Source organism: Papilio polytes, unplaced genomic scaffold (genome assembly GCF_000836215.1).
Source record: "Papilio polytes unplaced genomic scaffold, Ppol_1.0 DF824035.1, whole genome shotgun sequence".
NCBI classification, from domain to species: domain Eukaryota; kingdom Metazoa; phylum Arthropoda; class Insecta; order Lepidoptera; family Papilionidae; genus Papilio; species Papilio polytes.
The window spans coordinates 627,304-642,511 of NW_013525169.1; the positions used below are offsets into that span (position 1 = coordinate 627,304).

The window sequence follows — 15,208 nt, forward strand, 5'->3', positions numbered from 1 at the left end:
GAATATTTTTTTAATAAAAAGTACTATACTTATGTCACGCTTTAGGCTATATATTTCACGCCATTAAACTTAGGGGGTAAATATTTTAGATAAAAACCCTAATGTGGGAAAGAGACCATAAGTAGCAGCCAACATCGAGGAAGCAAGATTGCCATGGTTTGTCATAATGTCATGTCATTTTGACATTTGTAATTGATAATTTGACATATGTAAATAACAAAATATAATTTTTCATTATAAAAAACTGTCTTATCCTTTTTGTGTCACAAGTTTTTTTAGAAAAGAGTTGACGTAATAGTTTGTAATTATGAAACAATCGTGTCGTAAAACTGATAACATGATCAATAACTTTTGATGAATGAACAATTGTTAAGTTTATTATTTCAATATAATGTTCATAGACAAAACGGTTGTATATTTAAATTACGTTACCAATATATTTTCAAGGTGGTAAAATGTGTTTTAAATCAAATCTTACTAATATTATAAATGCGAAAGTTTAGACGGATGGATGGATGTTTACCAGGGTGTGTAGCCTAAACGGCTGAACGGATCTCGATGACATTTGGCATAGACTTAGAGGATAGTCTGGGAGAACACATAGACACACTTTTGTTTTTTTAATTCCACGCGGACAGAGTCGCCGGCGAAAGCTAGTGTGTTATAAAGTTAAACAGTAAACACATGCTTTGTACTATTTCGCATTATTGTAACCATAAATATTTAATAGATCTCACCTTTTTACATCTTGCCAACGCAATAATAGTAATAAGATTGCCGGGTATCCCGACCAGCATGAACAGCACGCAGCAAACCGACGCAAACCGTAACAATCCCTCGGGATAATCTTTGAATAGTTCTACTGCAGCCAATTCCGCATCAGATTTATAGTCATCCAATCCCACAACACTCCAGTTGTACCCGTCTACTTCACTCGACAACGTACTCTTTGGTATACTCGGTAACAAATCACCCATTTTAACACCAACCGGTCACAATTTTAATTCTGAATGTTTGTTCCATGATAATATTTTACATAATGACTTCGTTTATGTGGGCACGCGTTCGGGTTGCGTTGACGACTGATAAATCTCCCAGTACGACTCTATCAATAAGAGGCTGGTAATAGTGTCTGTGATAAGGCATTTTGCCGATGAGCGGCCGCGTCGGGTCACAGCTGGTCAGGAAGTGTCGACTATCAGTTGGACCTCGGCTCCATCCGTGTCGCATGCGTGACCTGTCAATTAATAAAATAATTATTACATTTATTAAAATAATTAATTTATAATAAATTAATAATAAAACTTGCCTATCTGTCATCGATTTCAAGTGTCTACTGTAATACGTTTAATTTGTAACGCAAGATATTACGAGTATTTGGTTTGTTTCATGCATTTAGTAGTACTCGTAATGTTGTCTTAACTATTACCGCTGTGTCAATATGATAGTCATATTAATAATGATACACCATTAAGGGAATCATTAACTTCTCATTAATGAAACTGAACAATAGATAAGGATTTATCCGACTTCCGTAGTTGGTGTCAATATTGATATATACGAGTATGCCAGGAATCTTAACAGTTATCCTGCCTCTGTTCGTCGCATGAGTATTTAATGATTTTTCTTACAGGTGGGAAAAATAAAAATTTTAATGATATTCATTATCCGGGAAAATATTACTAAAACATTAATGTTAATTGTATACAAGCTGTTGCCCACGACTTTGTCCGCGTGATATTAGAAAACATACGAACTATACGAATAAAAAAAAATACGTATCCCTCGGGAACCGGACATTTCTCGGGGACGAACCTTATCCCATGTGTACTCCAGACTTTATTTTATGTCTGTGACAAATTTCATTGAGATATGTTGAACCGTTGCAGAATGATCGAGTAAACATTAAAAATCTAAAATAATTCCACGGGAACCGTAACTATTCCCGGAATAAAAAGCTTATGTGTTTTTCTAGACTATGCTCTAAACCTGTGCCAAATTTCATGGAGATCCGTTCAGGAGTTTAGGCTACAGACTCTAACAAACATCCATCTATCCATCTAAACTTTCGCATTTATAACATTAGTATGATATGGTAAGTTTAAAAATTCGCTAGTGATTGCAGTAGGAGCAGCTATCTAATCTGAATAAAGTAGTCAAGCTATCGACATGGGAATTAAAAGCAATATTCAAGAGCTTGCGAAACTACTATTACGTTTTCCCATTAAATATCGTCCAATAGACATATACTGAGTAATAACTTTAAAAGTTACACTTAGACTTTATTCAAACAAAAACTTACAAGCTAAGTTAGTACCCTAGAAAAATAAATCCTTTGTTGACCGACTTCCCAAAAGAAGGAGGTACTCAATTCGTCTGTACGTTTTTTTTATTCCATGTGAACTTGTAATATTTACGGAAATAATACTAAAATAGTTGTGCAGTAAAAAACTTTTTGTTATCTATGACAAAGATTTATAAAACAAATGTAAATGATGTTAGAATAACTAGCTAAATAAAAACAATTTCTAATTAATGTTGTAAAGTCGGAGGTTGTTAAATAGGGCCGGAATAAGCAATGACTTTGTGACACTTTCCACCCAAACGCAATCATCTCAATGGCCGGCGACCTAGAATACATTTTTGGGTCGGGCGAAGACTTAATATTGTTTACCATAAGAATGAATGCTTTATTAAGTGGTAAGAGATATCGCGCATTTGCCGCTCGTTGTTGACGTCAAATGCTTCGCTGATATAACCGATATTTTTAATTTAATATTCTTCATAATACATGTAGACTTTTTGTTTTTCGCTAAATAAAATCCTACTTCAGTTCTTGACAACTTGACGTTTTTCTAAAGTATTATACCAACATTCCTATTCATCAAAAAGATACATAAATAAAAGCTTTCACTAAATAAAGGAGCGTCGGTGGCTCAGTGGTTTAAGCACTTGACTTGTAATCTACAGGTCTTGGGTTCGAATCCCGCATGTGCCAATGTGATTTTCGATTTTTCGAATTCTCATATGTACATAATTTACTCGAAGTTCTTACGGTGAAGGAAAACATGGTGATACAACCTGCACATATCGGCGAAGAAATTCAAAGATGTGTGCGAGGTCGATCAACCCGCACTGGGCCAGTGTGGTTGACTATGGCCTAGTCCCCCTAATTTAGTTCCGAACCCCTCGGTGGGGATGTATATTGAGCTGGTGATGATGATGATGATTAAATAATAATAATAATTAATAATAAATTGCCCTAATAAAGGTGATAGTTTCTCAGTAAGAGCAGATTGAATTTCATCTTTCTCCTTGTTCTTGTAAAATTTGAATAATTTATCATTTTCATTATCCATTTTCGTCAAGAATACTATAAAAGATTATATCATTCGTAGATAGACGACAATGGAACTAAGTAGCGACTACTTAAGTGTCCATTGCATAAGTGATTCATGTTGAGATGCAGACCCGCTGCGAGCGCCGCGGCGGCGCCGGTGGGAAACTGGATTTTCTCTTAGCTTGCGATTAGTTCGGTTGAATGACCTAACGGGTCACTTGTAATGGATACTTCTATTTAATTTAGAATACAGCAGTTCTAAAAAATTTAAACAGTATACATTTCATTACATTATTTATTTATTGAGAAATTCCATTCTAATATTTGACATCGCGAAGTAATTAAGTATTTTTAAATGTTTGAAAAATTTCATCTCGTATACGTAACTTTTTCTAATAATTGCCGGCAACCTTTTTACACTATCTGTGTAGTACTGTCTCTAATATTTCTAAAAAGCAATTAATACGCTAAAAACAAATAAATAACAAAAAGTGACTAAATCGTGAGTCGTTTTAATATTCTATATGGACGTTAAAATGAATAAGATGCGGTTTCACAGTCATGAGGTTTATTTTCCACTAAGGAAAAATGTAGACAATTGAATTTATTACAGTTATCTACCACATTTATTTAATATAAATATTCAAAAATAATGATTTTTTGCGTCAAAAAAGTGTTCAAAAATGGCGACATTGTTAACATTAAACGCAGAATCGGCAGACCCAAGTCGTTCTCACAGCTACGATAAAGATTATAGCTTTACTATAAAAACGTTTATTAACAATAAACTGTCAAACATCGTTGATAACAATTTAGCACTAAAATCAATCTATGGCAGACAACAGAATCATAAAATTAAGTTCATACTTTACGTCGTGTGAAGAAATTGTGCAAATTGTAGAAAAAAGATTAGTTTAAACGTGAATTGTGAATTGTTGAAGACGTTATCGCTTTTAGCTGAGAATTTAATTGCCTTATTTTATTAATAGATGGAGCTTATTTAAAGTTACGGTGCAAGGAACAGTTTTAACGATTTAAATTGTGGTGTATCATAAAATAAAAACAAACTGTAATAGCATTGGTTAAGCGTCGTGTGAGTTTCGACAACATTACGTTCATTAAATCTATATTTGTTTTAATAAGGGATGTAACTGTAATACTAATGATTTGAATATTGTTTAGATAACCGTCAAGTGTTAATGTTATTAGAATTGATGGCGTTAAAACTTTTTTGTATTATAGCCTATTAGTTATTTTATTAAATAGGCAAAAAAAGTTCACAAAACTTCAGTTACATAATAACGAAAATTAGTTTATTTCAATAATAAGCAAAGAAAACAGTAATATGTGAGTAAGAGTAAGCGCATCAGCTTACGTTTTGCATAATTATGTAATTGTTCATTAATTTCTATTATTTTTACTGTGATATTTAATTTACAAACTTAGGTAAGTCAAAATGAAAATGTTATTGATATAAAAATAGTTTATACAAATTATTCAGATGTAAGAACTTCCTTTTAAGTAACCAATAGGCAATTGTGTTAGGAAGGCCCGCTCTTCCGTGTTACATATAATGTTGTCAGGTGCACAATCTTTACTAATATAATAAAGCGTAAAACACACCACCCTGTGACGTAAGATGTCAACAATCACAACATATTTTGGAATCATTCTTTCTTCAAAAAAAACACTAAACACACGACACATTTTATGCTATGTATTTTTAATCTTATCGTAAATATTAACGTTGACCTAAGAAAAAGCTTCACTTAAATGTAAAAACCCACAAAAGTAGTTCATAATCATTTAATTAATGTACACAAATCACGTAATTTTATAATATCAAAAATCATGCAATAACCTACATTTTTTAATAAATTACTTTATACATTTTCTGTTGTCTCGTTTGTCGCAAATGCGGCTGTGAGATAATTTTTTATTATTGTTCCTTATGCTGACAAAAAATAGGGAAATGTGAAATGATAATCCGAAATTCACGCGTTCTGATTTTTTGTTGTTGAAATAAAAATTATCACAATAGGCTTCGTCGCCTAGTTGCAAAGAGATGAACGAAAAAAAATCATGACTTTTTTATTCAAAAAATACTCATTTTAGTACTATGAACCTGTTATACAAAAATGGTATCATTTGTTTTAAGAGTATCTGCAGAGGCAAGTTGACTTGGTGTAATGAAAATGTAGGTAAGTTTTTTAACAATAAAAATCCCAGTAGAAGAGAATTTGGTGATGGGCCAAAAGGTTAGGGAACTGTGTGTGGTTGTGAATGAAAATTCTCTTCCTGCGCGGCGCCGACAAGACGCAGCGGGTGATTCTGCAACTCTACAAACATATATGAATTTGGCACACAAATAATGCTTGGTAACAATTTTTATGCGAATGCACGTATAAAAGCTATAATCTGTAATTTTTTTGATCTAGTTTTTTGATAGTTTTAGTTCTATAAAATGTTTTGACTGGGTAATTACGTATTTGGGTTTTTATTGCATACATACGAAAATATATTGCTGTTCTTTTTTATTTATAGATGAGTACCTTCCGCCCGACTGCGTCCGCGGGTAATTAAATAAAACAAAAGTGAGTAGCATATATGTTCTTCCAGACTACGCTCTAAGTCTATACCAAATATCATCGAGATCCCTTCAGCCGTTTAGACTACAAACTCTAACAAACATCCATCCATCTAAACTTTCGCATTTATAATATAAGTAAGATGAAGTACAAAGTAAGGTGATAGGGATGACTAGATCACAGTAGCTGTTTAAAAACCATATACTGAAACAACATATAGGTAACAGCGTCTTAAATGGTAAAGCCAAGCTTAAACTCCATTTTTTTTAATTGGACGTCTGTGAGATTGTAAACGGTGCTTACGGAGCGAAGAATTGTTTTAATATTTGTACTTTAATTTCACGTACACATGAATGGTCCCAAATCCTATCTTATAATAAGCAATAACAATGTTTTCTACTCTGAAAATAAATTAAATTCACTTGACAAAAGTGATAAAACATTCCTACGAATAATTTAACTCGAGATTAGGTAATTTTAATACTATTAAGTTCAACAAACGCTGTATTAAATTTTTCTCCATAATGAGACGTAAAATGACTTTATCTTTTAACGCTCGACGGAGGAATATTTTTCATTAGGAATCGCTTTGCTTGTTTTGTGCCATTTGATTTCAATATAAATAAAGCGACATAAAATTTAGCAGCAGTTTAGTTTATCTTTGATAGATTTATAAAGAAGCATTATTTCTAAATAAATGTAAATGTAAATTCGAAAATGTAGCATAAATATTATTGTTTCTCTTCTTAATTTAACTTCCAAAAACATATCGGTTTTAAAAGTCGATTCATTGTTTTGTTGCTTTTCTAACTTATTATTCGATTATAAGTATACATGATTAATCTATACTATTATAATAAAACGTAAACACACACTTCTTTGTTGCCTAAGATGTCAGCAATTACAGCATATTTTTGAATGACTCTTTTTTAAATAAAAAACCCTACACTTACGTCACGCTTTAGGCTATATATTTTCACACCATTAAACTTAGGTGGTAAATATTTTGGATAAAAACCCTAATGTGGGAAAGCGACCATAAGTTGCTGCGAACATCAAGGAAGCAAGACTGTCGAGGTTTGTCTTTGTTGTCTTTGTTTGTTATTTTTTGATAATTTTCACAATTTCATGCGGATGAAGCCGCACGGGAACAGCTAGTTAGTAATAAATTAATTTAAACGCATATAACTGCATATAATAAATGCATATAAACAATTTATGCTGTTTTTTAATATGGATTTCATACCGACAAATAGCGACAAACCTCAAGGCCCTATAGTACTATCACAGACCTACTTCCTTCGCCCGAGAATCACATTGTAAACAACGATAAAGCATAAATCTAAAACGGAACGCAACTTCAATCGTATATCTTTTGGATCTAAACAAAGTTGTTATCTTACGCGCAGTTAATACATTGGCGTAATATTAACCGAGCGGTGCTCCTAGACGTATTATTACGTGAAAATCTACGGGGAAGCAACATTCAAGTGATTTATGTGAGTACTTTATCGTTTGCGGGACGCGTTTTGGCTGCGTTAAGTAACCCGAGTGTTAAGTGCGCAACTCTAACTTTTTATTAGCTGTCATTTATTGTAATGTTATGTACTAAGTATTATAATTTACGATAATTATATTATTGTCAACTTAAGAAGAGACCGCTGTAAAGTATTAAAAAATTGCTTATGTTAATGGGAAATTAAGCGACAAATTAGCGCCAATGGCCTAATGGTTTGGGGTACGGACTACCGATGTTGCTTTCGAAGTTTCAAATCCCATTCGACTATTGTCGTGAACCATGTCCTAGTCTTTTATTTTTTACGAGCTGTTACCCGCGACTTCGTACGCGTGGTATTAGAAAACATACAAACTATATAAATTACAAAAAGCTACGTATCCTTCGGGAACCGGATATTTCTCTGGGATGAAGCTTATCCCATGAGTACTGCAGACTTTGTTTTATATCTGTGCCAAATTTCAATAAGAACCGTTGCAGAATGATTGAGTAAACATTAAAAAACTAAATTAATAAATCCCACGAGAACTATTATCTAACTATTCCAGAGATAAAAAGTAGCCTATGCGTTCTTCCAGACTATGCTCTAAACCTTTGCCAAATTTAATGGAGATCCGTTCAGCCGTTTAGGCTACAAACGCTAACAAACATCCATCCATCCATCCATCTATCCATCCATCCATCTACACTTTCGCAATTATAATATTAGGTAAGAGTAAGATTGTGAAAAAAATGTAGATATTGAATGTTTCTACAAGACATTTTTAGATAAAATATAGTGACTATTAATTTCAGACATACGTTTAAATAGTGCTATCATGTTTTATTGAAGTCATAGGACTAAGAATAAATAAGCTAGTTGGTCGATAATCTGCCTGTAACTTACATTTTTGAAAAACCACTGGACAATACAACTGATTACTGGAATAAATCCTTGTTATTAAAATTTTCAGCTTACACAAGATAGTAGAAGGTCGTTTATTTCATATATAAATCTAATATAGGCAGAACATCCCGAGACCCTAAGCCCATTACACCAGAAGCAATTTGTTTCAGGAATGGCTGAAAATGATGAAGAGGCCATAAAGCGGACACTACACGAACCATTAAAGATGTCGCCCCGAACGAAAAAAATGGAATTCTGTCAATTTCATAACGGTCTTATAGCAAACATCGGGCCACTCAGCTAACTTCAAAAGACGCTGACGAGAATATCTGTTCGGAATTAGGTTATACATATTTATTCTCATTTAGTTTATTAGTTTTGAAATCGAATGTATATTGTAATCTTATTATGTACATTTAGCTCTCATTTACTTGCTATAAATTCTACTAGTTATTATTATTTCACGAGCTCTCGCCCGCAAATTTCGTTAGCGCAAATTTGGACCACCCGTTAAGTTACCCGTTCCGTTGCGTTTTTAACAACGCGGAATTAAAAAAGTAGCCTCTAATATGCCTATCTATGTCAGCTATCCTGCAGTGAAAGTCCCGTCGAAATTGCCCCAGCCGTATCGAAACAAACGCGGCTTGCGGACAAACAGACAGACAAAAAAATTAAGCGCGATTTTCGATAATACATCATTCTCCCAAAATCTGAAATTTTTCATTTAACAGTACAAACAGACAGAACTCCAATTTAAATGTATTTATTCTATTATTATTCAATGTCATTCTGCCTCATAATGTTTTAATTTTAAAATTTCATATTATTAACATTGAATGTCGTATTTAAACGAATTATTTTAAGTTCTTGCACCCGTGGGACACAGATTATGCAATAAATTTTCTCAAGAACCCAATATTGTACAGTAATTAGCCAATGAAATTATATAGTCAGTGATAAATTTTAATAAAATAACTTCATTATCGTCTTAACTTTAGAATTAAGCTTACGTTAACTTAATAAATTTTCTGTTATATTTATTAATTTAACTTTCATATTTACGATCAGAACATTTAAATGAGTTTTCATACAGATCTATTTAAGCTCATCTATATATTTAAATACTAGTTTTTGCCCGCGACTTCGTCCGCGTAAAATTTAAAAGTTCAAAACTTACGTTCGCCCTTTTTTCAACCTATTACCAAAAGTATTAACTTAGTAGTAATCTACGTAATAACAGAAATGTACCCATGCAAGAATCCACATTTCTAAGCCTGGTAGCTTGTAAACTGATTTTTCCGTTACCCTTGTTATTTGTGTTCGCGATATCTTCTAAACTATTTGTCCAATTTAAATACTGTAAAGGATAATTTTGATGTCCTCAAGAACATTCGAAAATATTTCTCTTTTAAAAACAAAGTGTTTTAATTTTTTTTTCTATTGACATTGCTACTCTTGCGTGATTTAACTATTGGAATTTTCAAAACATAAGCTAAATTAGTTAAAACATATTAGATTTCGATATTATCATCATCACCAGCTCACTATAAGTCCCCACCGAGGGGCTCGGAGCCTACCCTAAGTAAGGGTATTAGTATATAGATTTCGATATAGCTTGACTAATTTCGAACTACACTGTTAGAGCGGAACATTCAAGTCGGAACATTTCGTGATCCACTTTGTTGAACTTAATTCTCGGATCTGCGTCACTGCTGCATAATAGTTAGAGCGTAATGCTTGCGAATTAGGATCGGCGCTGATATTTATTTTTAAAGATTCAAACGTAAAGAGTTTTTAATCAATTTTGGTAACGGCCTAATACTGGATTAGAAAAATACGTTTTATTGTATATACGAAATTTAATTTTAATACTTTTAAAAAAAATACCTTTTACATTTTAATATTTTGTTTTTGTACTTCATTTTAGTCTCATTTACTTTATTTCAACTATTATTGTAATTAAAGATAAAGATATTGTAATTATTACATTTAAATTTTGTTTTCAAATTCCAGTCTTAATTTTACCAATTGAATTCTAATTTTATTGTTTTAAATTAATATTAGAAATTGTGATATTCCTTTTTTTTATAATATATGGTGGCAAACTAATACAAAGTCAATACAAATATACAAATGTCGTTTCAATGTTCGACCGTAACTCAGATTAACTCGTTATTAAACAGTTTTTCAGTCTTCATTTTTATTCCAAATACATTAAGCGACTTCATTATTTTTTGTTTAGGTAGTACGTTTAGTAATAGAATTTATTTTGGTGTGTTTCAAACGAATTTCTTCCCAGATATTCAATCCGAAGCTTGAAATACTATGCAATATTGAAATTATTCCAAGGCAATACCGGAAATTGATTGTTAGTTTGTTCCGATTGAAATCTAAAACTACAAATCTGACTCTAAAACTTCCTATGCCAATAGAAAAATGTGTGTAGTCTTTTCATAGTTTCTTTTTCTACCTGAGCCAATCCAAGTATATTTGGCATTTGGCACCTCCATATCAGCTCATATCAATCAAACCGAAACTAAACAGTTGTGCGACAGTTTAGTTTAGTTTAGACAAAAGTGTGCGCCCGCTCTGAACTGAGCATATTATTCGCATGACTAAAAATAATTTCTGTATTTTTTTATAAATGTTAAATTGGTCTTCTAAAGTTTAATAGCTACTAGCTTTTTTCTTTTATTTTGAACTTTGGAAGCTTTGCATCAGTACCTTTGTAATGTTTCTTTCGCTATTTGTAAAAAAATAGAGACAAAAGCGAACCTCGTCTCTCGGGTACTTGTTTAACAACTCTAAGGAGATTATTGCAATTAAGTTCATTAACAAAGAAAAACTGAACATTCAAACAACGCAAAAGTATATTAATATTGCAAATACAATACCATTTGAGCCTGGTGTGAATGGAGGGTAGATTTGATTTTCTTTGTGTTAAATAATACATACTTCATTAACACTTGGGCAAACACAAAAGCTATTCTATAATAGAATAATTGTAATGAAAAGGAGGAGTGCGAATGTTTTGCTTGTTCTTTTCGCCCTCACGCAGTCTTTTTCTCATTTATATTTTCACACGAGGGAAAAACGTTAACGCAGAGTAGTGAGACAGAGCAGTATTGCTATGGATTCAACGAACAAATCGAATGAATCGGCTCGCCCGGTGTAATACCACGACCACACAGAATACAGGCGTGAAGTGGGAGCAATTCCGTGTTTCGTCTGATGAGTGTGGTGCCGGAGGCCCAACTTTATTCCCTTTTCCTTCCTACCCTTTTTCTTATAAGAAAAGAAATGGGAAGAGAACGTGGATTTGTCGGTGGACGAGACGCATAGGAAGGAGAAACATCCTATTATGTGCGTCTCTTCCTCCGTTAAGGGTAGGCAACGCATTCCCTATTGAGAATGTCTATAGGGAGCGGTCGCTTCGCCAGTTTGTTGGAATCAGGTGGCCGATTGCACGCTTGACATCTTATGATAAAAAATAACAACAGCAGTACTGATGTCCTCGTGAAAAACAAGTATTAATTGGATGCGTCACGTGTACATATATCGTTTCTTTGCCACGTTTCGTTTCCCTGATGGGATATATTAAGTACGTACTCTTCGCCGCAAATTAAGGATAAGTTATTTATTAGATATCTTTGTTTTCCTTGTTACTTATACGAACGTCGATGTCCATTTCACGTCTGATTGTTGATTTATATATTTGATTTGGATGTAGGTATGACATAATCTAATAAGGAAATGTATTTTATCCTCAATATTGTGAGATGTGTACGTGATATTTGTTGTTATTTGTTACGTAATTACGGACATAATAAAATAAAATAAATAATAAATTCTATTAAGAATAATATACCTTAGTTATAATTTTCAAGCAAATTAAGAGGGAATTGCCGTGGATTTTATGCTGTTATTGTCCTCAATGTCTGGGTGGCAGGGATCTGGTGATTCATCACACTAGGTACCACCCTAGTTTGGACACCAGTCCTATGCCTATAGGGGGAAATCAATAGAGCTATTTTATTTATTTTACTCTTTTGCCGTCCTTCCACCTGCTTATCACACCATTTCCATTTCCTTCATGAAATCAATCTTTAGTACTCCTAACATAAAGTAAAGGACTGTAACAAACTCCAAACATCAGTCGATAAATCTACTTCAAGCTTGTCTATGATAAGTTACTAAAACATAAGTTGCTACATCTACGACGCTACAAATTGCCCGTAGCTTCTACTACGGAAACTTGTAAATACGTAAATAGAGATGAGAGACATTAAAGTTGCTATCTGTTATCAGTTAAGAAACTTTAACGACACTTTAAAAGATATTAACAAGAAGTTCAACAGTTACCGTGCAAAGAAACTTCGTTGAAACTTTTAGCAACGGAGTGTTAAATTTTGTTATAAGTAATCCTTGGAAGGAATTCCTAAAACAACGTAAGCTGTAACGTTATTTAACAACATTTAAGGATTTTAAATCTTACACTTAATATTATAAATGCGAAAGTTTAGTTGGATGGATGTTTGTTAGAGTTTGTAGCGCAGACGGCTAAACGGATCTGGATGAAATTTAGCACACATATATAGTATAGTATGGATTACACATAGGCTAATTTCTTTTGTTTTTATAAATACCACGTTGACGAAGTTGCGGGCGGAAGCTAGTCTATACTATTATAATAAAGCGTAAACACACACTTTTTTGTTGCCTAAGATGTCAGCAATTACAGCATATTTTTGAATAACTCTTTTTTTATAAAAAGCCCTACACTTACGTCACGCTTTAGGCTATATATTTTCACGCCATTTAACTTAGGGGGTAAATATTTTGTATAAAAATCCTAATGTGGGAAAGAGAACATAAGTTACTGCCAACATCAAGAAAGATTGCAAAGGTTTGTCGTATCATATCATTTTGACATTTGCTATTGATAACTTAAACTGTAAATAATAAAATAACATTTTCATAATTTCATGCGGACAAAGTCGCGGTCAACAGCTTGTAATGTTATAAATGTTTAAGTTTAAATGAATGGACGGATATTTGTTAGAGTTTTTAGCCTAGATGTAGATATTAGTCTAGAAGAACACACTGCTTTCTTTTGTTTTTTTTTTGAATCGCGGGCGAAAGTTGGTATTCAAATAATAAGGTCCTGATTCTGAATAGTCTGGTCCAAAATAACTAGACTATCCAATGTATCTAACTATTCCAATTGGTATCAAAATCGATAAATGGAAATCAGATATCGTCATTATCATATGTAAATAAATCTTATTACATCTTAACTTGCCTCTTCCATATTGGTATGATCATGGTCCGCATATAAATCACACATTAAAATTATGTTAACAAATATCAGATGCCCGAAATCAGTTCACGTATCGTACAGCAATCGCTTCCTGCACTGCAATCCCATCTTTATATTATTTACTTGAGTAGACCAAACTTAATACTTTGTCAATATAGAGTATATGTTAGAGGCTTGTATTAGACATCAATTAAAAAAGAAATAAATCAAACAAACAGTTCCATTAGAAAACGGTCGGCAAGTATAACAACTTTGTTAAGGGAAATTTAAAAAACATTTAAAAATTCCTTTCAGGTTTCGAGCTGGAGTCCACAAATATAAAAGCCAATCATTCAACCTCCTAACTGCCTCAACTATACAAACACGAAGTAACATAAAATTTTAGATTTATAAATATCGTTTTAAGCGCCTCATGAAAACATCATGAATTATATGATGAAATATTGATTGATGACCGCCAGATGTCGCTCGCGACGCTAAAGGTTACGTTCAACTTAATTTATTGTCATGTTGAACAGCTGGCTCATATAAATATTGTTATGAAACGAAACGTATTTTTAGAATTGGATAATTTTGTCGTGACGTGATTATTTTCTTTGTAGATTCGAAGACTTTTAGTTAAATAGTGCCTGTCAGGTCTATACACGTAAGTAAGCTCTATATGTTAAAAAATTGGACCGTAGGAAAATGTATGATTCAAAGTAACTGACGTATTATATCTTTAAATTCATTGTAAATATTATCTCTATTAATATTAAAAAGAAAAAAGATTTGTCTATTTGTATGTATTGAAATAACTCAAAAAGTACTTGATCGTTTTGAAAAGTTCTTTCACATTTTAAAAACTAACTTATTAAGAACATAGGCTATGTTTTAATAATTTGTTTTTAATTTCACGCGGATAAAGTCTCGAGCAACAGCTAGTCGCAAATAAAGTATTGACTCACAGATTCCTATTTCTCTGTGTCGTAATCTACTATCGCTGTTTACGCGAATTTAACCTATATTATTGAAAGATATCTCATATTAAAACTGTGCATATTACGTTCTTCTGCGCCCACGAAATCGTTAAATTTCCAAACGTAAATAATCCGCTTTGATCTGAAACGGGAACAGGATTTTAAAAATTACAAGCGAAACGCGAAAGTTTTATCTTCTATACTTAAATTTTTACAAACAAATTCTCCCAGTCGGTGTATCGCGAACTTGGATTAGATGGAGCGGAACGAGCTCTTCTGTTATCCCACTCATGTAATCAGGGTACACAGATAGCTATTATCTAAAGATTCTAAATCCAAAGGAAATACAGAGGTAATCTTATCGTAAGCAAACGAAGCATAAATGTACAACATTTGGAACTATTCTATAACGCTTTAATATGCGTGTGCTTTCGATCCCACATATTTTTATTGCAAAAAAGTTGGCGTGTTGATAAAAGTTAAAATATGCAAACACATGTTAACAGAAGAAAAAAATTACAGTATTAACTCATCACATAACTAAACTACTTTTGAACTCTCTCCTGCCTTTCTCTTTTCACTAACAAAATTATTGCATA

At 32.7% G+C, this 15,208-nt stretch overlaps 1 protein-coding gene across 1 annotated transcript in view; it reads right to left on the minus strand.

The window, feature by feature from the left end:
• LOC106100875 (G-protein coupled receptor moody) overlaps nucleotides 1-15,208 on the minus strand; it is a 44,354-nt gene that overhangs the window by 2,715 nt on the left and 26,431 nt on the right. The window contains exon 2 of the mRNA XM_013279940.1: nucleotides 738-1,237. Within this exon, the coding sequence (XP_013135394.1) occupies nucleotides 738-977 (240 nt within the window). The 5' untranslated portion in view covers nucleotides 978-1,237. The remainder of the gene's footprint in view (nucleotides 1-737; nucleotides 1,238-15,208) is intronic.